At 40.1% G+C, this 20,543-nt stretch overlaps 1 protein-coding gene and 1 non-coding gene across 3 annotated transcripts in view; both read right to left on the bottom strand.

The window, feature by feature from the left end:
- PIWIL2 (piwi like RNA-mediated gene silencing 2) overlaps window positions 1-20,290 on the bottom strand; it is a 96,023-nt gene extending 75,733 nt beyond the window's left edge. For both annotated transcript variants that reach the window (XM_056119130.1, XM_056119131.1), the window contains exons 1-9: window positions 20,099-20,290; window positions 16,870-16,957; window positions 16,591-16,732; window positions 15,110-15,322; window positions 13,290-13,400; window positions 10,243-10,360; window positions 9,530-9,654; window positions 8,420-8,500; window positions 8,022-8,135 (exon numbers count right to left, since the gene is read on the bottom strand). In XM_056119130.1, the coding sequence (XP_055975105.1) occupies window positions 8,022-8,135; window positions 8,420-8,500; window positions 9,530-9,654; window positions 10,243-10,360; window positions 13,290-13,400; window positions 15,110-15,322; window positions 16,591-16,732; window positions 16,870-16,957; window positions 20,099-20,290 (1,184 nt within the window). The remainder of the gene's footprint in view (window positions 1-8,021; window positions 8,136-8,419; window positions 8,501-9,529; window positions 9,655-10,242; window positions 10,361-13,289; window positions 13,401-15,109; window positions 15,323-16,590; window positions 16,733-16,869; window positions 16,958-20,098) is intronic.
- LOC130028500 (U6 spliceosomal RNA) lies at window positions 16,259-16,360 on the bottom strand. Its single transcript, XR_008793223.1, has one exon. It is a non-coding gene; the product is annotated as a U6 spliceosomal RNA (small nuclear RNA).
- Window positions 20,291-20,543: the final 253 nt, after the last annotated feature.

Below are 20,543 nucleotides of genomic sequence, written 5' to 3'. Positions count from 1 at the left end.
ACTGCAATAATAGGTGATACTTTTACTTTATTATTTTTTATAGCACATTCTTACTTGCTATATTTATTTATAATTGCATCTATTATTTATAGCCATCTTTTCTTTTAGGCTAAATTACTCATTATTTTTTAATTGAATCACTGTGAGGTAAGAATTACAAAGTTGTTCATGATTTGGTTTTAGTCATACAATGTTTCCAACACCTGTCCCTTCACCAGTCCTATATTTCCCACCATCAATGTCCCCAGTTTCCCTCCCGCCACCCCTCCACAGTCTGCTTTCATGATAGGCACTTTTCCTCTCCCTCTATCACCACTTCTCTCCCTCTCACTCTCCCTCCCACCCTACCCCCTTTCTGGGCATTATGGTTTGCAATAGAGAGAGTGAAAGGTTATCATGTATAACCCTTTACCTATTTTGTGTCTACACAAAAATTGCAATAATGTTTATTTTCAGCACTCAGTTCTTGTCCAGAGTGATCATTTCCAACTGTCATTGTCATAGTGGTCCCTTGTCTATTCTAATTAATCTCCATTCCCCCTCTCATTTGTGGCAAGCTTCCTACTGTGGACCAGTCCTCCTGGCCTTTGTTTCTACTGTTCCTGAGTGTTAGTTTCATACTATGTTATTTTATATCCCACAAATGAGTTCAATCATTCTGTGTCTGTCCCTCTCCTTCTGACTCATTCAGGTGATCCTTTGCATCTGTGTTTATCAGGGATATCAGCCTATAAGGTGGGGAGGAGAGGGGTGGAAAAGAGAAGGAACAGGAGGAAAGGTGAGAGAATGGGAAGGGGAAGGAGAAGAAAGAGGAGAAGGCCTTAAAATCATCCCTTTTAAGTATCCTTACCCCAGAAAATACTGAAATACCCCAGAAAATACTGAAACAAGCACAAAGTTAGATTTCTCACTACAGAGAGAACTCCAAAATAATAACTGTCCTGCCTGGAGAGCAACCATCTTAGAATTCTAGTGGGTTTTCACAGAGATTCCTAAGATGATATTGAATTCTCTGGGTTGGGTCATTAATAAATTATTGAGAATGTAGTGGGCTGGAGCGATAGCACAGTGGTAAGGCGTTTGCCTTGCACACAGCCGGCCTGGCCAAACCGGGTTCGGTTCCTCAGGCCCTCTCGGAGAACCCAGCAAGCTACCAAGAGTATCTCGCCCGCACGGCAAAGCCCGCAAGCTACCCGTGACATATTCAATATGCCAAACACAGTAACAACAAGTCTCTTGATGGAGACATTACTGGGCCCGCTCGAGCAAATTGATGAACAATGGGAGGACAGTGACAGTGAGAATGTAGTTACAACATATGAAATATTTAATAAGCCTTAACTGGCACACTATCTTTTGAGATTTAGAAGAACTGTTCCTGGACCTTTCAATTTCTTTTTTTGGTTTGTGGGCATCGCCAGCTGCAGTCAGGGCTTATCCCTGGCTCTGTGCCTCAGGGTTCATTCCTGGCGGGGCTCAGGAAACCATTATGTGGTGCCAGGGATCAAACCCAGGTCAGTTTTGTGCAAAGCAACAGTATTCTCTCTCCACCGCTACCCTTCACGCTATTTCTAATGAAGATAATAGGGAAATATCTTGAAGGAGTGGGGTGCCTACTTAGCATGCGGGAGCTGTTAGGTAACTAGTCTGTGCAGAGAAATATGCCAGACAGCCATGGTCATGCTCTCTGTATTGACTACCTTCTGGGCAATTTAGTTGGACTACATTGATCATAAATATCCAGGATCATAAACATCCCGAAATTCATGTGTAGAATTTAATGGGATAGAGGACTTGTCTTGGTAAATAGTGATCTAATTTGAGACAATTCAAAAGGTATGATTTTCAGTGAGGGAGAGTTGAAATATTTTATAAAAACCACAATGACATTACTTAAATGGATGAGTTTGAAGGCTGTTTTTTGTTTTTTGGAGGTCACACTCAGCAATGTTCAGGGTTTAATCCTGGATTAGCGTTCAGAAATCACTTCAAACAGTGTTTGGGGTATCATATGCAGTGCTAGGGACCAAACCCACGTTTAACATGTTAAAGGCAAACACTCTCCAGCATGTACTATTGCTCTGACCCCCGAGTTTGAAGTTTAATTAATGGTTAAGTATATGTAACTATGTACTTTAAAAATAAGGAATTTCAATTGTATTTAACTAATTGTGCAGAAAAAAACACAATCATTGTATATAGTTCACCATTTACTTATATAGAGCTTTTGCTCTATATATAAGAGAAATGAAATTTGGAGCCAAGGAGATAGCATAAAAGGTTGGAGTTCATGCCTGGCATGCACAAGATCACAGATTCAAGCTCCAGCCCTGCATGGCCTACTATAAACTACTAGGTATAGCACTGGTTGTCCCCACAACCTCTCAAGAGGCTAAAAAATGCCATTTTTAGTTTTTTACAAAAATGGAGCTGCAATAAAAGAAGGAAGACCTTGACTCTAACAAAGGAAAAGCTTTGAATTCAAAGTAAAACCTTTGAAGACCAGGAGAGCAGCACTAAGAGGATCCATAGCCACACAGACAAAAAAATCTGTGTCTCACCCACCTTCAGAGAGCCCAAGACAACAGCTCTGAAGATAGCCTGCTGTGTACATGCAAGGCAAATGTCCTACCTACTGTACTATAGCTCCACCCCCATACCATCCTAGTTTCCTCCCACACACACACACACACACACACACACACACACTTCATGGTCCTCTGGGGTCTACCAGAATCAGCCCTTAAGTCTTTCTTTGTAACTCACACCCCCCCTTCAAAGCAAAAATTTTAATATAAATTTCTGTAAGTAGAAAGATATCCCATATTTGTGACTAAGAAAATTACTGAATATTCTCTCCCCCAGTCAATACCAATCTAAATAACAAAGGACTTTCCTCTTATTTTCACTAAATTATTCAAAGAACCACTTGAAGGAGTAAAGCTCAAAGAACAGTGCAGTGACTTTAGATGTCTGCCTTGTAAATATACTATTAAGAGTTTAAATTCATGGTGCAAGCTCTGCTCTGTGTGTTCCCTGTCCCAAGTCATTTCCAGCCACACCAAGCCAAATGTGTGCAAGAATAGTTATCACCCAAGGTGAGCACAAATAAAACATGCAAGCACTCTGGTGAGAAAAGTTCAACCCCTAGAGAGCATTACATGAGCACTGCAGTGACCCCTGGTGAGCACAACCCTAATTTTCATGCATCAAACAGAATGCAAACCCCATCAAACATATGAGCAAGCACAATTAATGGGATGCAACCCTTGGTGAGCACTATAGCAGTGTGTGTGAGCACAGCAATGTAACAAGTGACACCTAGCAAGTGCCACAATTAAATGTGCAAGCACCATACCCAGACACTATGTGTGCAAGCCCAATCTCTGCAACATAAACAACAATGAAGAGAAGGGGGAAATTAGGCAGAGAAAAAGTATAATTTAGCATAAAAATTCTGAAAACAGAATTTCCTAATAAATATTAAAACCTAGGGCCAGAGCAATATTGGGCAGAAAGCCTGCCTTGCACACAGCTGACCTAGGTCCAATCTGCAGCATCCCATATGGTCCTCTGAGCACTGCCAAGAGTGATTCCTGGGTGCAGAGACAGGTCTAATATATGTCTAATGTTTTAAACATTTCAGAATTTATTTTGGTGTAATGTTTAGATCATATCTGTCTTTGTACTATTAACTATTTAACTATTTTGTTGAAAACCTTTTTTTTTTTACTTTTTGAGTCACACCCGGCAATGCTCAGGGGTTACTCCTGACTTTGCACTCAGGAATTACTCCTGGCAGTGCTCAGGGGACCATATGAGATGCTGGGAATTGAACCCGGGTCGTCCGTGTGCAAGACAAATGCCCTATCTGCTATACTATTGCTCTAGCCCTGAAAACCCATTTTTCTTATATGTGAATTATCGTAGGGTAAAATAACAGGATATATTACTAAATATTTCTTTGGATCTACTGACTAAAAATATGACATTTTTAATTACTTTAATTTTTGTTTGTTTGTTGTTTATTTTGTTTTTGGGTCATACCCAGCAGTGCTCAGAGGTTACTCCTGACTCTGCACTGAGAAATTACTCTCAGTGATATTCAGGGGTACTATATAGGAGGGCTGGGTATTGAACTTGGGTCAACCACATGGAAGTCAAGTATCCAATTATACTATCTCTCCAGTCCCAGAAATCTATTTTCACTTAATAAATGTTATTAAACATACAAACTTGTAGAAATAAACAGAGACAAAGGCCCCGTTACAAGAACAGGTGAAAATATGAGGCCAGATAGTATGAGTAGGGTGCTTGCCTTGCATGCAGCTGACGCAGATCTGATCCCTGACTGTCTTTGCCTTCCCTTTCTCCCATCCCTATATTCTGTCAAGAAAGCAACTGAAAACTCTATCAAAATAAATCCAGAACATGATCTATCATTTCAATGCTGCCATCTTCCTCTCCACTGGATTACTACAACCACTTTCCGGGTGATCTCACTTAATATCTCCAACCTACTAAGTTTGTTCTGCACAGAGCAATGAGATGGTCCTTGTATCACACAAGTCTGATCACATTTACTCCTTGACTATAAGTTATGCATTTCAATTAGTGTAAAAGCTAAAACTCTTACAAGCATTGTACAAAGCAATACATTTTCGAGTCATCCTTCCACCATTCTTACCTTTCTTGGTATACAATAATCATCCTCAGTGTCCCTGCTGCTCCCTGAACAAGTCACACAGTATTCCATCTTAAAACCTTTACTGAAGATGTCCCTTTCACAAGACTTCCCTCCACCCATATATTCACCTAACTAACTCCTTCACGTCTTGCAAATATTAAATGAATATAGTCACCCAGGGGTTGGAGAGAGTACAGCAAAAAGGGGCACTTGTCTTGCATGCGGCAGACCCAGGTTCTATCCCTCATGTCCCATATGGTCACCCAAGCACTAGCAAGAGCTTGCCACTGCACTGTAGGTGGGAGGATAATTACGGAAGAAAACAATAAACAATGTTGGAAGGGGAAAGTGTCTGCTGGGGAACAGAAGGGAAACTTGAGACACTGGTGGATGAAAGTGGACACTGGTGAAGGAAATGGTGTTGGAACGTAACAAATTAATCTGTAATTCTAATACCTGGTGATTAAATTTTTTAATTATTTTTAAAATAGCCACTCAATATCAAAGCTCTCCATCCCCACCTCATATACTCTTGATACTTTCTACTCTATGTTCTACTTCATTCTTCTATAACTCATCATTTCTAGTATATTATAGCACTGTAGCACTGTCCTCCCACTGTTCATCAATTTGCTCAAGCAGGTACCAGTAACGTCTCCATTGTGAAACTTGTTACTGTTTTTGGCATATCGAATATGCCACGGGGAGCTTGCCAGGCTCTGCTGTGCAGGCAGGATACTCTCAGTAGCTTGCAGGGCTCTCCAAGAGGGATGGAGGAATTGAACCCAGTTGGCCGCGTACTAGGCAAATGCCCTACCTGCTGCGCTATCGCTCCAGCCCATGGTATTTAAATAAATCATGGTATTTAAATAAATTAAATAAATTATGTATTCATATAAACATGGTTTATCTGCATATAAACATATGTGTTTATATATGTCTAGATACATTTTATAAATAGAAATGTGTGCATTTATAGAAATATAAATACATATATATGTATGTGCTGAATGAATGAATTTATCAGAAAAGCAAAGATTTACAAGTTTGATAATACTAAGTAGTCATACACAACTGGCGGGAAAATAAAATGAGTAAGTCTTCTATAGAGTAATTTGGCTATACATATATGTGTGTATATGTTCATATATATAGTTATGTATCTTATTACACTGATGTTTAAGTCTTAAATATGTTTGGTCTTTTTTATTTTTAGCTTTGGAGCCATACCTGGTGATGCTCTGAGGTTACTCCTGGCTCTGAGTTCAGGAATTACTCCTGGCAATGTTCAGGGGACTACATGGGATGCTAGGTATAGGATAACACTCTTTTTTCCTTACTCAGGTAGCTTAGGTTTGTCAGGTCACAGCCATCTAAGGACACTGAACTTGGACTGTAAGCAATGTCCTTTCTGTGTGGACACAGGAAGACAGTTAATATTATGCTTTGTAACTTGGGAGTTGATTGACTCCGAATAATATTTACTCCTGGGCATCTGATTTCTTGACTCAGTTGCCCTTAGTTCCTAGCACCCCAAAAGCAGGGTCCCGACGAGGGACTGAATAGACCCAGGGCAAGTGGTGAGCTACCCTGGCATCGAAATGGGCCAGGCCAAAGAGCCACGATACTCAACTATAAGTTGAGGACATGATCATGGACAAATGCTGTCATGATCCAAAAGTAAGTAACGACGAGACTAGGACCCTACTGGAGCTAGGAAAATTAACCTGGCCTGAGGACTGCGGAATGTATAGTGAGATGTTCTCAGGAAGAACCAAACTAAATTTATATCTCTTACTGTGCTCATACAGAATGACATTGCTAGAAATATTTATTTCAACTATTTATTACAACTATTTAAGTAGATTACTAACTAAAGATTTATTACAACTATTTAAGTAGATTACTAACTGAGGGAAGAACACACCCTTGTTGGGATCCCACCCTTGAGCAGATCTCCTAGTAATCTGAAGTAATCTCTATAGATGAGATTTTATCCTTGAGTTAATCTCCTGGAGGAGTGGTCTTACCTCTCTTTGTTAATTCGTCAGCATTCAACCCACCTTTATGTCACCGCCTTATGTGACTGCTACATAAACTAAGACGTAAGCTCGGAGAGGAGAGTCAGAAGCGAAAGAGCTCGGGCTCCAGATATCCAGAGTCAGAGCCAGAAGGAGAGAGGTTCCAAAATTGGGGCCCAGGAGATAAGGAGGCAGAGAAAGACAGGAGTGAAGAGGATTGGAATAAACTACTATTGATATAGACCGGCCTGGCCCTCGTTTCTTCTTCCGTCTGCCCTTGGCCAACGGCCATTCTGATCCAGGCCACACACAGCGGCTCAAGAGCACCGAACGCAGATGGTGAGACAGTGCCATCCAGGGAGCCCGTGAACACACAACCATTGGCGTGATAAGATTTTACAGCTAGGAATCAAACCTAGATCAGCTGCACACAAGCTCTTCAGCCCTTTTCAGTGTTCTTTATTGTAGCACTGTAGCACTGTCCTCCCATTGTTCATTGATTTGCTCTAGAGGGCCCAGTAATGTCTCCATTGTGAGACTTGTTACTGTGTTTGGCATATCGAATACGTCACGGGTAGCTTGCCAGCCTTGCCATGCAGGCGAGATACTCTCGGTAGATTGCCGAGCTCCCCAAGAGGATGGAGAAATCGAACCTGGGCCGACCAGGTCGACCGCGTTCAAGGCAAACGCCCTACCCGCTGTGCTGTCACTATCACTGTCCTCCCGTGGTTCATTGATTTTCTCGAGCGAGTCTAGTAATGTCTCCATTGGAGACTTTGTTGTTACTGTGTTTGGCATATCGAATACATCGCGGGTAGCTTGCCAGGCTCTGCCTTGTGGGCGAGATACTCTCGGTAGCTTGCCAGGCTCTCCAAGAGGGGCGAAGGAATCAAACTCGGGTCAGCCATGTTGGCTGCGTGTGAGGCAAACACCCTACCGCTGTGCTATCACTCCTCGCTCATTATTAAGTAATTCTAAGTACAAAACCTAATTTAAAATGAGATGCACAGATTTATGTACGAGATTTTATGTAGCCTACAAATTATATACACATCATATAACAGGAACTATTTACTACAGTGACACATTTAAACAAAACTCAGGTTATGTGTACATTCAGCCAAGAGACTTAAACATAATTCCTTCCCAAAGCACAACAGATCTCTGGAATAGAGCACACCAACAGAATTCTTAATCTTGGCAGAATTTAAAACCCCATTATTTAAAATAATGGCTAACCTGTTATTAGTTAACAAGTTATTTTCAGAGAACTATTAGCTTGTTATTGGTAGAGGAGCCCACCATTCACTTACATGACATCCAGGACAGAGTCATTCCTAATGACCTTATGGGAAACATCAGCTAGCAGGAAAAGACCTCCATCTGTCCTCCGGATGCTAGCTGCATAACCTGGCCAAATCTGCAATCTGAAAAGAAATATGGGATTTATTTTAGGGCCTAAAAGCAGCACAAAAATTCCATGATCCACTCTTGAGACAATACTTTGAACAGATTCTGTCCTCCCTAATCACAATGAGAAAGCTTCAGGAATCATATTAAACTAGTATCACTAAAAAAATAATCAAATAGGTAAACTATGAAAAATATTTAAGTAACTACATTAATTTCAGAAAGTAAATAAAATATATATTTCTACACGTTAAAAATTTTGTTCCAGAACAATTGAAAGTAAAGAGAAAACACTACCCACCTATGTTGCTGTAGTACCATAGCACTTGTAGGGTCATAGAAGTTTCTCCCTACAAGTTTCATATCTAAAAGTTTCATTACCCTGAAATAAAGTACAAGATTTCCATTAGAAAAGAAAAAAAATGAGTTATTTTTTACTCTTGACTACATTTTCCTTTGAAACTGTAAATGGTTAAAACATTGGTGTTCTTTGCACAATAACAACTTTATGCTGACAGTACACATGACAAAAAGGAAATTACCAAAACATTCATCTTGAAATATAAGCAATTAACTGCATATTTCCTACTCAACTATGTTAACAAAAATTGGGTTGCTTTTCCAGGTTCAATTTACATTATTTTTCACCATTAAACATACTGCAAGAGTATCAATTTCTAAGTTTGTAAGTACCACTGTGGCATAGGAAGCTATGTCTGTTACTAATAGTACAAAAATTAGGTAGCAACTTGGTTTTTATGCTACAGCAAAAAAAAAGGTGTTTTGAATGTAAGTTTAGATAAAATTATGAAGTCTTTTTACCCCCTCCTTTGGCTTTTTTTGAGTCACACCCAGCATTTTTGGGGAGTTACTTCTGGCTCTGCACTCTGGAATTACACTTGGCAGGTTCAGGGGATCATACGGGGTTCCAGGGATTGAACCTGGGTAAGCAGTATGCAAGGCAAATGCTCTACCCACTGTACTAACACTCCAGCCCCAAATTAATAAAATCTTATGTAAAAATATATTAAGTTTTCTGTACTGCAAATATTCAAAGGACCGGAAAAAATGCTTCCAGTAACAATTTCTGCACATTACCTTTTCAAGTAATCCTTTTGCTATCACCATTAAATATACACAATAAATATCTGCTTCTAACATTCCTGAATAAATCTAAAGGAACCCATCCCCCTTATCCAGCTACCTCCAAGCCTATTTTCATATATCTAAATCTGGCCAATCATTTGACGTAAGTTTTTAGTTAATTAGCCCTCAATTTTATACACTTATTATTTTCAAACTTCTATCTACAAATATGCACTATAGAGTAATACCAACTAGGCTTCTTGAAGTGCATCATACAAATACATAACTAAAATCAAAGAAAGTTAAGGTACAGATATTTTCTCACCGACGGAAAACCACATTGTAGAAGGGAATGCATAAGTCAGAACAGGGCTCCAGAATCTTTGTCAACTGAATCTTAATGCTGATCTCAGCACCATCAGTTTTCCTCTGGCTTTTTAACTCAAGAATCTAAAAATAAGTAGATGCATAAAAATAAATTTACCCTAAGTAAAAGAAAACTCTACCAAGCCTTAATCTAATTCAACTCTTTCTACAGAGCACTGAAAATATCTTAAAATATTTTATTTCTCCTTCACTTTACTATCCACACTAGGCAAAATTACAGCATGACAATGATGAATTAAGGATTTGGTAACTGAAACCCAATGGAGAACTAGCAACAGATCTAAGTTTGATTGTGTTTTTCCTTGAGCCACACCCAATGATACCTACTCAGTGATGTAGCACCTGCTCCTCGTGGTGCTCAGGGGACTACATGGTGCAGGAATAGAACGAGGCAAAGCATGCATGCCAGTCTGTTGGGCAATCTCTCCAGTCCCTAAATCTGAAATCTTAAAATCATCTGCCACTGAGGTCAAAGACTTCTAACCACTCTTGTTCTGAGAGAAGGGACATTCTGAAGAACTCAAATGTAAAAGTATATAATTTTGTTTGCCTTATCTCTAAGTACAACTCAAATGTTTCATAAATTTAAGACTTCCACAACAAGAACATTCTTAGGTTTTACCCCAAAAGTAATTTTTTATTTGATCTCACTTGTTGAAGCTTAACAGGCAGATAGAGAATGGATCCATCAAAAGCAGTGACATTTCCAGTGACAGCTTGATGATCTCTCAACATGCCAAACCTCATGCTTTTGCATTCCACACTGGGACTAGGAAAGAATAAAAGAATTGTACTTCAGGGGCTGGAGTGATAGCACAGCAGGTAGGGCATCTGTCTAGCATTCGGTCAACCCGGGTTCAATTCCCAGCATCCCAGATGGTCCCCTGAGCACCGCCAGAAGTAATTCCTGAGTGCAGAGCCAGGAGTAACCCCTGAGCACTGCCGGGTGTGACCCAAAAAGCAAATAAATAAATAAATAAAAATTTTTTAAAAATTGTACTTCAATTTCATTCAATAGGGTTGTAAAACATTTGGTCACCTGTAACTACTGCTCCATCTAGTGGTCTTTTAAAAACCTCAAAAAGATGAAACAAAACCAATTTCACAATCCAAAGACAAATGCTTTTAATGTTAAGAGTATATTCTTCCAGAACTTATACCAGATTATCAATTTCTTCTATAGTCAATACTTTAGGCTCTCTGGGGCATCCAGTCTCTATTACAACTACTCAACTATTGTTACACCTATTTATACACATACATGTATATATTATTTATACACATACATGGCACTATACTCTCAACACAGTATTTAAATAAATCTTTCTACAGCCCCTTCATATAAAGAGTAAAATATAGGATACCAGGCCACTATAATAAAACCTCTCAGTAGTTTCAATGGTCTGGCATCATCCTCTTCATACTGTGGCCCCAAAGGCCTAGATCTACTATCTCTGAATTTAGAGAATCCATACCTTCTTCATATCCCATTCAGTGTAGAAACCTGAAAAGCCTCACATGCCTTTATGTTTCATTGTCAATTCATTTCCAGAGAACATATTCTTCCCTCTTATTATTCCCTAGAATTCAGTTTTACCTTCTAACTTCTCTTCGTAAGTCTTATGTGCTCAGCTCTCTTTTCTCACTGTAAAAAAACCTCTAATGCAATCATACTAACCTCCATATCAGTTTCTCATTCTTCTGATACCTTTTTTTTTTAACAAATAGCCTATATTCTCCTTTGCTTTTTTATCATTATTTGTTGCTATTATTGCTGTGAAGTCCGGGAGTTGCAAACTTGGTTGCTATGCTCACATGTGTGGCTTTCCAGGGTTGCACACTGGTGACAACAAAGTTTCCAACCATAGTACTATGAGAATCACACCTGATCCTTTGTTCTCTAAATCTACTTTAGAAAATTAGTAGATCACCAAGAGTGCCCTCAAAAGTAAATTCAATTAACTTTTTTCTGTGGCAAATGTCAATCGCCTTCTCAATCAAGTGAGCCCTTGCTTTAGAGCGGTGTTTCTCAAAGCAAGCATACTGTATCCTGGAAAATGCCCCCGCGCACCTTGAATAATGGGGAGTCTGAAGTGCAATTGGAGAAGGTGTTTTTGTGCATTCATTTTAAAAACATAGATTTCCAGGAAAATGCTGCATAATTTATTTCTGAAAAGAGTACAGTAGACCAATTAAATTTGGAAGCCTATTCTTAGGTTTTTATAACCTATCTCCAGAGAGTATTTACTAATGACTGCTTTCTTCTTTCTTACATTCCATTCTTCCTCCCTTTCTTCCCCTCTTCCTTCCTCTCCCTCCCATCCCTCTCTCTGAAGGTTTTTTTTTTTTAATTTGTTTGCTTTTGTTTGTTTTTTGATTTTTGAGCCAACACCCAGCAGTACCCAGGTGTAGGCCCTAGCCCTCCCCCCCCCACACACACATATATGAATTCTGGCTCTGTACTCAGGATTCACTCCTGGAGATGGTTCAGGGAACCATATTATATGCGGGGACAGAAAGTGAGTCTTAGGCATGCAAGGGAAGCACCTTACCCACTGCACTGTTTTCCGGCCCTTGAAGCAAAATAGTTTTTACTGAAAGAAATTTACTTAGAAAAATGCAAGGGAAAAGAGAGGAGTATGTGTTAAAAAGAGAATATGGGCTTGGAGAAAAATAGAGATGCATGTTCAAAAGCATGTTCATGGGATTGAAAGAGCTACCATTCTTTCTAACAATTAATGGTTGTCCTCCAAAACTTAAGCCTTCCATCTTCCCATTTTCTCCGAAAGTTCCAAAACACCCTTTATTGTCATAATTCCAGCTAATAACTTGCAGTTAAGGACTCCTGAGATTTTAAAAGAACAAAAACTAAAATTCTTAATTTGTTTTGCTTTTTTTTTTCTTTTTGGGTCACACCTGGCTATGCACAGGGGTTACTGGCTCTGCACTCAGGAGTTACTCCTGGCAGTGCTCAGGGGACCATATGGGATGCTGGGAATCGAACCCGGGTCAGCCGCATTCAAGGCAAACACCCTATGCAATGTGCTATCTCTCCAGCCCCTTGCTTTTGTTTTGAAGCCACACACAGCTGTGCTTGGCCTTACTCCTGGCTTCACACTCAGGAATCACTCCTGGCAGGTTCAGGGGACCACACAGGCTGCCAGAGACCAAAGTTGGGTCAGTTGTGTGCAAAGGAAGCACCCTACTTACTAGACATATCACTCCAGTGCAAATTCTTGATTTTTACAAAACTTTAGTAAATTCTATTTACTTTCTCAGATTTTCTTATTCTCAAAATTAACCCTAGGCTGTCACTCAAGAGACATCAAATATAGGATTGAGACTAACACAGAGAGGGTCCAGATTTTGTGGAGCATGAATCTTATTATACCTTTGAGAAGTTAAAGAGAAGAACAAAATTAGAGACAAAATAAGTTTGAAATATCTTAAAAAGTTTTCATACAAGTGAAAGATTCTAAACTTAAGCTTTACTAATTAATAAATCCACCTGCACTTATTAAAATATCAATTGGTAATGTAAATACAAAAGAAAATTAAAATTCACTGAAAGCAAAAATCTGAGTACATGAACTATTGTGATTTACACAAGAAAAAAAACCTTAGTTGTTCTAATATTTTACTACCAGTCTCAAAGAAAAGAACACCTTTGTGCAAGGAGAAGAGGTATAAATCAATACCTGAAAGTCACATGATATTGATAAACTGCTTCATTGTGACACTGTATTTTGATAAGATTCAGTCCCAAAGATTGAGGTGTTCCTTTTGATCCTTGCTTCACAAAAATCTCTCTGGAAAATAAAAATAAAAAAAAACAAAAGTAAGACGACCCAGGAATATAGTTCAGAGTACTTTCTTTGTATGTGTGAAGCTCTGTAGCTCTGTGGTTGCTCTCTAGTATAAATACACAACACCAAAAACAAAAAGCATCAACATATGCCCCCAAAACCAAAGTCTAAAACCAGCCAGCAACCTCCCCACACAAAGATTAAGTTTGCTCACAGATATAGAAACCAAGAATCAAGACAAACAAAAAGGAAGTTGTGAAGGTTAGAAGATGAACACTTTGCAATTTCTAAAGATGTTCACCTCCTGTCCCAAAACATGGCTGAAATAAACTAGACACGCTTTGTAAGAATGGGATGTAGGGGTTAGGAGATAGCACAGCAGGTAGAGCGTTTTCCTTGTATATATCAGACCAGGGTTTGATCCCTGGCACCCCAAATGATCTCCTGAGCTGACTAGGAGTGATCCCTGAGCACAGAGTCAGAAGTAAGCCCTGAGAACTACCAAGTGTGGTCAAAATCATCCACCCCTACCCCACCCAACCCCCCCCAAAAAAAATTTAGTTCTGAAGAGAAGAATTACTGCAATAGTATTCTATTGTTTGGTTTGGAGTTTAATATGTATGATTCGAGGGCCACACCTGGCAGTGCTCTTGGACCCTTAGTACCAGGGATTCAACCAAGGCTTTCCACAGGCAAAGCTATGCTCAATATATTCAGCCATCTACCCACCCCGTGGCAGATTTTAGTTTGGATTTAGGTTTGGGGGCCACACCCAGGAGTACCCAGGGTTTACTCCTGGCTCTGTGCTCAAGGGATCATTTCTGGACAGCTCAGGGGATTATATGGGGCGCTGGCAATATGCAAATCAGATAATACTACTCTACCAGCAGTATTATCTCCCCAATCCTGCAATAGTATTTTAAAATAATTTGCTTTTTTCATCTGGAGAACATAAAAATAGGAGACTAACACCCAAGAACGGCTGAGATTAGTACCAGGAATTTTGCTCCGTGGCTTGGAGGCCAGCCACACACGCTAGGGGAAAAGGCAGCTCAGATAAAGAAGGGAGCACCAAATAAAGGGTGTTTGGAGGATCTTCCCAGGATGGGAGATGCATGTTGAAAGAAGACTATGGACCGAACATGATTGCCACTCAATGCCTCTTTTGCAAACCACAAGACCCAAAAGGAGAAAGAGAACAAAAGGGAATGCCCTGCCACAGAGGCAGGGTGGGATGGGGGAGATGGGGGATGGCTGGGATACTGGGATCCATGGTGGTAGGAAATGGGTACTGGTGGAGGGATGGGTACTAGATCATTGTATAATTGAAACCCAAGCACAAAAATCTGTTAAGTCTACAACTGTACCTCATGGTGTCTCACTAATAAAAATTTAAATAAATAAATAAAAATAAAATAATTTGCTTTTACTATGACAAGGAATCATCTAAATTCTGAATTGTGAATGAAATTTTAAAAGTCATGAATTTATCTCTGTTGATATTATTTTGTTAGTCCCATTTTGTTTCATTAGAAACTGTCCCACATACTTTTTTCATTTCCCCTCTAACAAAAAATTACAAAAAAAAAAAGAAATAAACAAACAACAACAACCCCACAATACTTATCACCCATGGAGGGCTTGGAACACAACAGTGTGAGAAGGCCTCACTCATATCATTATCAAACAGAGAAGGTGGTGTCAGAACTTACTTTTCCTTGTGTTCTACGGTTCCAATTCCAAGTGGAGAGCGATCCACAGATTGCAGTGAGGTCTGAGGAAGAGGTGGTGGTGACGATAGCTGGGTAGGATCCTGAGAAGTCAGGCCAAGAGCCTTGGGAGCCTTATATACTCCTCTGCCTATACCACCAGCTGCTCTTCCCACTGATAATAACGATCCATCTGAATTACCTCTACCAATGACTCTGAAATGTTGAAAAGAGGCAAATTGGGACTTTTTTATTATACTTTTCCCTATGCCCCATCTAAATTACCATGCCCCTGCACCAATCCTTGGAGGATTCAGCAAAAGGAACCTAGTACCTCCTTAAGCTTCTACCTAAATTAAATTTGTCAACATGATCCACTCACCCTACTATTAATACTGACTCTCAGGACCAACTTCTATATCAGAATGAAGTTTGACTTATCCAGGTTAAATCACTCTACAATCAGATTAATTTCTTTTTGGGGTGCTAAAAAAAATCAAACCCAGATGTACTGCTTACATGAATTTTGTCACTAGCCACAAATATGGTTAATTTTTTTTTTGTTTGGGGTTCATACCTGGCAGTACTCAAAAACTATTTCTGGTGGTGCTTAGGCAGGAAGGCAGGGGTAGGGGAAGGGTTGTATGTGATGCCAGGGATCAAATAAGTGTTGGCCACATGCAAAGAAAATGGCTTAACCTATGTACTATCTCTCCAGCCCCTTAGGTCAACTTCCCTCCACCAGTGCTCCTAGGTTTCTTCCTACCCCAACCCAAATCCCAGTCTGACACCTTGACAGGCAATTTTTAAAGTTTGGTTACTAAAGTTTGGATCTCATGTTTTCAGTGTTGTTGACTCTGTGGTTTGAATATTTAGCTCCAACACTCCTTTATGTCACAGATTTATCTGAATCCCCTAGTCCCACCCCCACCCTCACTACTCCCGTTGCTTCCTATCTGTCTCTTCTTCCCCCCTTGATTTTTTTCCATCTCTGTCCATCCTTCCTACACTCTGGGCCAAGAGTGATCTAGGAATCCCCCCTTTAAAAAAATGACTTTCCCTCATCCACTTATTCTAAATACCACATAAAAGTGAGATCAAAAATATAAAACACTTTACAAATTTACTTGTTATCCTTGTATAGAGACGATGCTAAATGTGAAACACTTCACAAATCTGCATGTTATCCTTGTGCAGGGACCACGCTAATCTCTGTACAGTTCCAAACTTTTAGTGTATGTGCTACCAAAGCAAGAACTTAGGTTAACTTCTTAAAGATAACAAAAGAAGTTATGACCAGAGAAGAAGAAAAACCTTTAATACATTTCTACTGACCAACTAGTTAACTAGTCTTGGAAAACATACATTCTTCTATATAAACCCATGCAACAGCTATAATGTAGTATAGTTCTTTTCAGTTTCTCTTTGGCTCCACCAAATTCCAACTGAATCTGATGGTTACCTGAGAAAGCAACTTTACCCACCTACTCCAACCAATGGAGGCCTCTGCCATCTTGCTATCCCCAGCTGCCAACACAGAAGAATCTGGAAATCCTGTGGAATAGGGTTCTTCTTTGTCCTTATGCACCACAGTGGTAGGTAATCCTCGACCTAAAATGCCTCTGCCTGAACAGAAAAGCCAAACTCCAGCTATAACTGTGAGTTAAACATGTCATAGTAATTTTTCTGAAGATAAAAAACTTTAATTCAAAAACAAATCAATCACTTATTTCACCATATTTCCTCATTAGTTTCCAACATACCTAAATGAGGCATTTCCTGCTTCAGAGGAATACGGGATGCTGCTTCAAGGCCCAGACCTCGGAACATGGAAACCAAACCAACAGGTTCCTATAGAAAGTAAGTGTTATTATAAAATGTGGCTAAAAGTACCTGAAACATTAATGGGTTTTGAAAACCTTAGCAGATGACAAAAATCATCTTCAAATTCTATACATTTTGTGAGAACATCTCACAAAAAAATGCTTAGTGGGGCCAGAGCAATAGTACAGCAGGTAGGGCACTTGCCTTGCATGCAACAAGCCTGGGTTCAATCCTGAGCATCCCAAAAGGACCCCCAGCACTGCCAGGATCTCTGAGCGCAAAGCCAGGAGTAAGTCCTGAGAACCATCAGATGTGTCCCCAAAACAAAAACAAAACAAAACAAACAAAATTTGTTTAGGTGCAGATATATAACTCAACCAGCTGTAGCACATCCTTTACATGCAGGAGGTACAGGTCTAAAGATGTGCAGTGTGTGATTCCCTTAATAACAGCCAAAATCCCAGTACTAAGCAAAAAGTAGTCCCTTAATTTAACTGGGTATGGCCCCAAATCCCCCACTAAAGTTATTTGAATACTTAACTTTTTTAAGACACATCATAGTAGGTTTTTAAGCATGCAAGTCCATGACTTGATAGTGCAGCACACTATAACTGAACACAGTTAACCTTTTTATTTCTCTATTTCCTGTATACTCAAGAAAAGAGAGAAACAGTGTACTGGTTATTTCATTTCCAAAAAGAATCAGAGAGATAGCACAGTGATTTGCAAGCTGCCGAGTGAGTGATCCCTTAGCACAGAGCCAGAAACAACTTTTTAAGGGTATCATGTTTGGATTTTTTTTTAATAACAACCTTCAACAAAACTTGCTGCCTCAGCTCAGATAGAGAAGGGAGCACCAAATAAAGAGTGTTGGGAGGATCCACCCAGGATGGGAGAAGCATGCTGAAAGTAGACTGTAGACAGAACATGATTGCCACTCAATGCCTCTTTTGCAAACCACAGGACCCAAAAGGAGAGAGAGAACAAAAGGGAATGCCCTGCCACAGAGGCAGGATGGGATGGGAAGGATGGGGGGTGGGAGGGATACAGGGATCCGTGGTGGTGGGAAATGGGCACTGGTGGAGGGACAGGTGTTCGATCATTGTATAACTGAAACCCAAGCACAAAAATTTGTAAGTCTACAACTGTACACCTCATGGTGTTTCACTAATAAAAATTAAAAATAAATAAATAATAAATATAAAATTACAAAAAAAAACTTGCTGCCTCCTTACAACAGTCTTGTAGGTTGTAAATCAAGCAAGTCATCTGAGTAAAAATGCAAGTTTATTATCATACAGTTTTCATTTTATAGAACACTACATTTTTTAAAGGGCTGGAGCTATAGCACAGCGGGTAGGGCATTTGCCTTGCAAGCGGCCAACATGGCCGACCCAAGTTCCATTCCTCCGCCCCTCTTGGAGAGCCTGGCAAGCTACTGAGAGTATCTTGCCCGCATGGCAAAGCCTGGTAAGCTACCCGTGACGTATTCAATATGCCAAACACAGTAACAACAAGTCTCACGATGAAGACGTTACTGGGCCCGCTTGAGCAAATCAATGAATAACGGGAGGACCATGACCGTGACATTTTTTAAAATGTAGGAGTACTGCTATTTACTTAGCCACTGATTTTAGCTGACCAAAGCAGGCATGAACTCCACATCACTTTAAAAAAATTTTTTTAATTGACTATTCATGAGATAGATCATTACAAAGCTGTTCATAATTGGATTTCAGTCAAAGAATGATCCAGCACCCATCCCACCAGTGTATACATTTCCCACCACCAATGTCCCCTTTTTACCTCCCACTATCTCCCAACACTCCACCCCCAGCCTCCCTCTCTGGGAGGCACTTTTCTTCTTACTTTCTATCTCCTTTTCTTTTTGTGCATTATGGTTTGCAATAACCATACTAAGGTACTAAAAGGTCATTGTGTTTGTTCAGGGCATTCAATATTTTTATTGGAACAGTAAGAATGGAGATTTTTTAACTGGGCAGCTTTTTGGGGGGCATGGATAACTGCCAAGTACAAGGAGGTAGAAGGAGGTAGCCCATCTTGAACTCAAGAAAACCTAAAGATTTCAGTCACAAAACCCAGATACCAGAATTTTCAGTAGATTATGTCTCGCTGAGGTCCGTTCTGAGACAGTGGAGTCAGGCCAAGGGTATGGTGGCAATTTTGGAATTGTGGAAGCAAGCAACTGCTGGGGGTTCTGGTTGGCGGGCTTTGCTTGGGCAGAGACCAGGCTGACCCATGCCCCTCCAATTTATCCTGGTCTGTTCAGTCTCGAACGGGTACTAGATTAACTGCAGCTTTTGATCTCTTTTGAGATTTATTTATGGATCTCTGAAGCAACACGGGTAGAAGAGTTTACGTGGTAGTGCTAGAGTTGGTTTGTGGGGGTGACTGCTGGTGCTTCCAGGACTGGGAAGTGGAGAGAGGTAACCCATCCCTACTCTGAGAAAGCCTGAAGATTTCAGTCATAAAACCCACATACCAAAATTTTCAGCAGATTATATCTCAGTGAGGTCCATCCTGAGATGGTGGGGTCAGGCCAGGGGTACAGAACATTATATTTGACACTAATAACTTTTCTGAAATTATTAACAACTGATTTTTTTTACTTTTTCCTATATTTGCTAATCATAATTTGAATCACAAATTCTGTTTGTAAAATTAAGAATCCACATACATATTATAATAATAGCAGATGAAGATCTGGGGTGGTTTTGTTTTTTTTTTAACATGTGCAAAGAACATTCTGAAAGAAACAGTTCTTAACATTATTACCAGTTCATACAACAGAGGAAGATCCTGAGTGAAAATATAAATACTAGGAAAGTTTGAGAAGCTGTAGCTCCAAATCTATATTACTTATGCATGTATTTAAATTTCTATTTATTGAAACTAAAGGATTAAAGCATTTATCAAATCTATCTAGCATTCACTGCATCCCTTTTTCTAGAACTGTCAACTTTAGAATTTGAAATATACCCCCAGAAGCTGCAACTATTATTAAAGGAGAGGAGGAAAAAATAGCAGAAAAGCAAAACAGCCCCTTTTTTCACAGAGGACTGCACAGTCTTCCAGCACTTTTATCATACATTATTTCCCTGATGATACACCACACGCAGCTACTGCTCACTAAGACTTAAGTCTTACCTTGCTTGCTGGCCCACTCTGCGGACTTGATTCCCTGGGTTTTCCAAATACATGGCCTCGGCCTGTAGGTCCAGCCCTGCCCACAGCTGAGTCCAAAGATTTGGGGGACTGTGGCCAAGGGCATGGCATCCGCACACACTGAGAAGGGCGCACAGGGGTGGGACCTCTGAAGGGTGGTCGCACAGGATCCATGGAAAGCCTGGTGAGGTTCGTTACCTGCCAGCATTTAAAGAAGATTAAAGGTTCCCAGTTGTGGGGTCAGAGACACAGTAAAAAAGGTAAGGGGTTTGCCATGCATGCACAAACCCAGGGACAAGCCTCTGCACCCCATACGGTCCTTTGTGCTTTGCCAGGAGTGATCCCTAAGCACAGCCTGGTGTGCAACTCCCCACCCCACCCCCCAGACAAAAAAATTTTAAAAAAAAAGTTCCCAGTTGTTTTCCTT

Source organism: Sorex fumeus, unplaced genomic scaffold (genome assembly GCF_029834395.1).
Source record: "Sorex fumeus unplaced genomic scaffold, SorFum_2.1 ptg000039l, whole genome shotgun sequence".
NCBI classification, from domain to species: domain Eukaryota; kingdom Metazoa; phylum Chordata; class Mammalia; order Eulipotyphla; family Soricidae; genus Sorex; species Sorex fumeus.
This window is presented reverse-complemented; position numbering and strand designations above follow the sequence as displayed.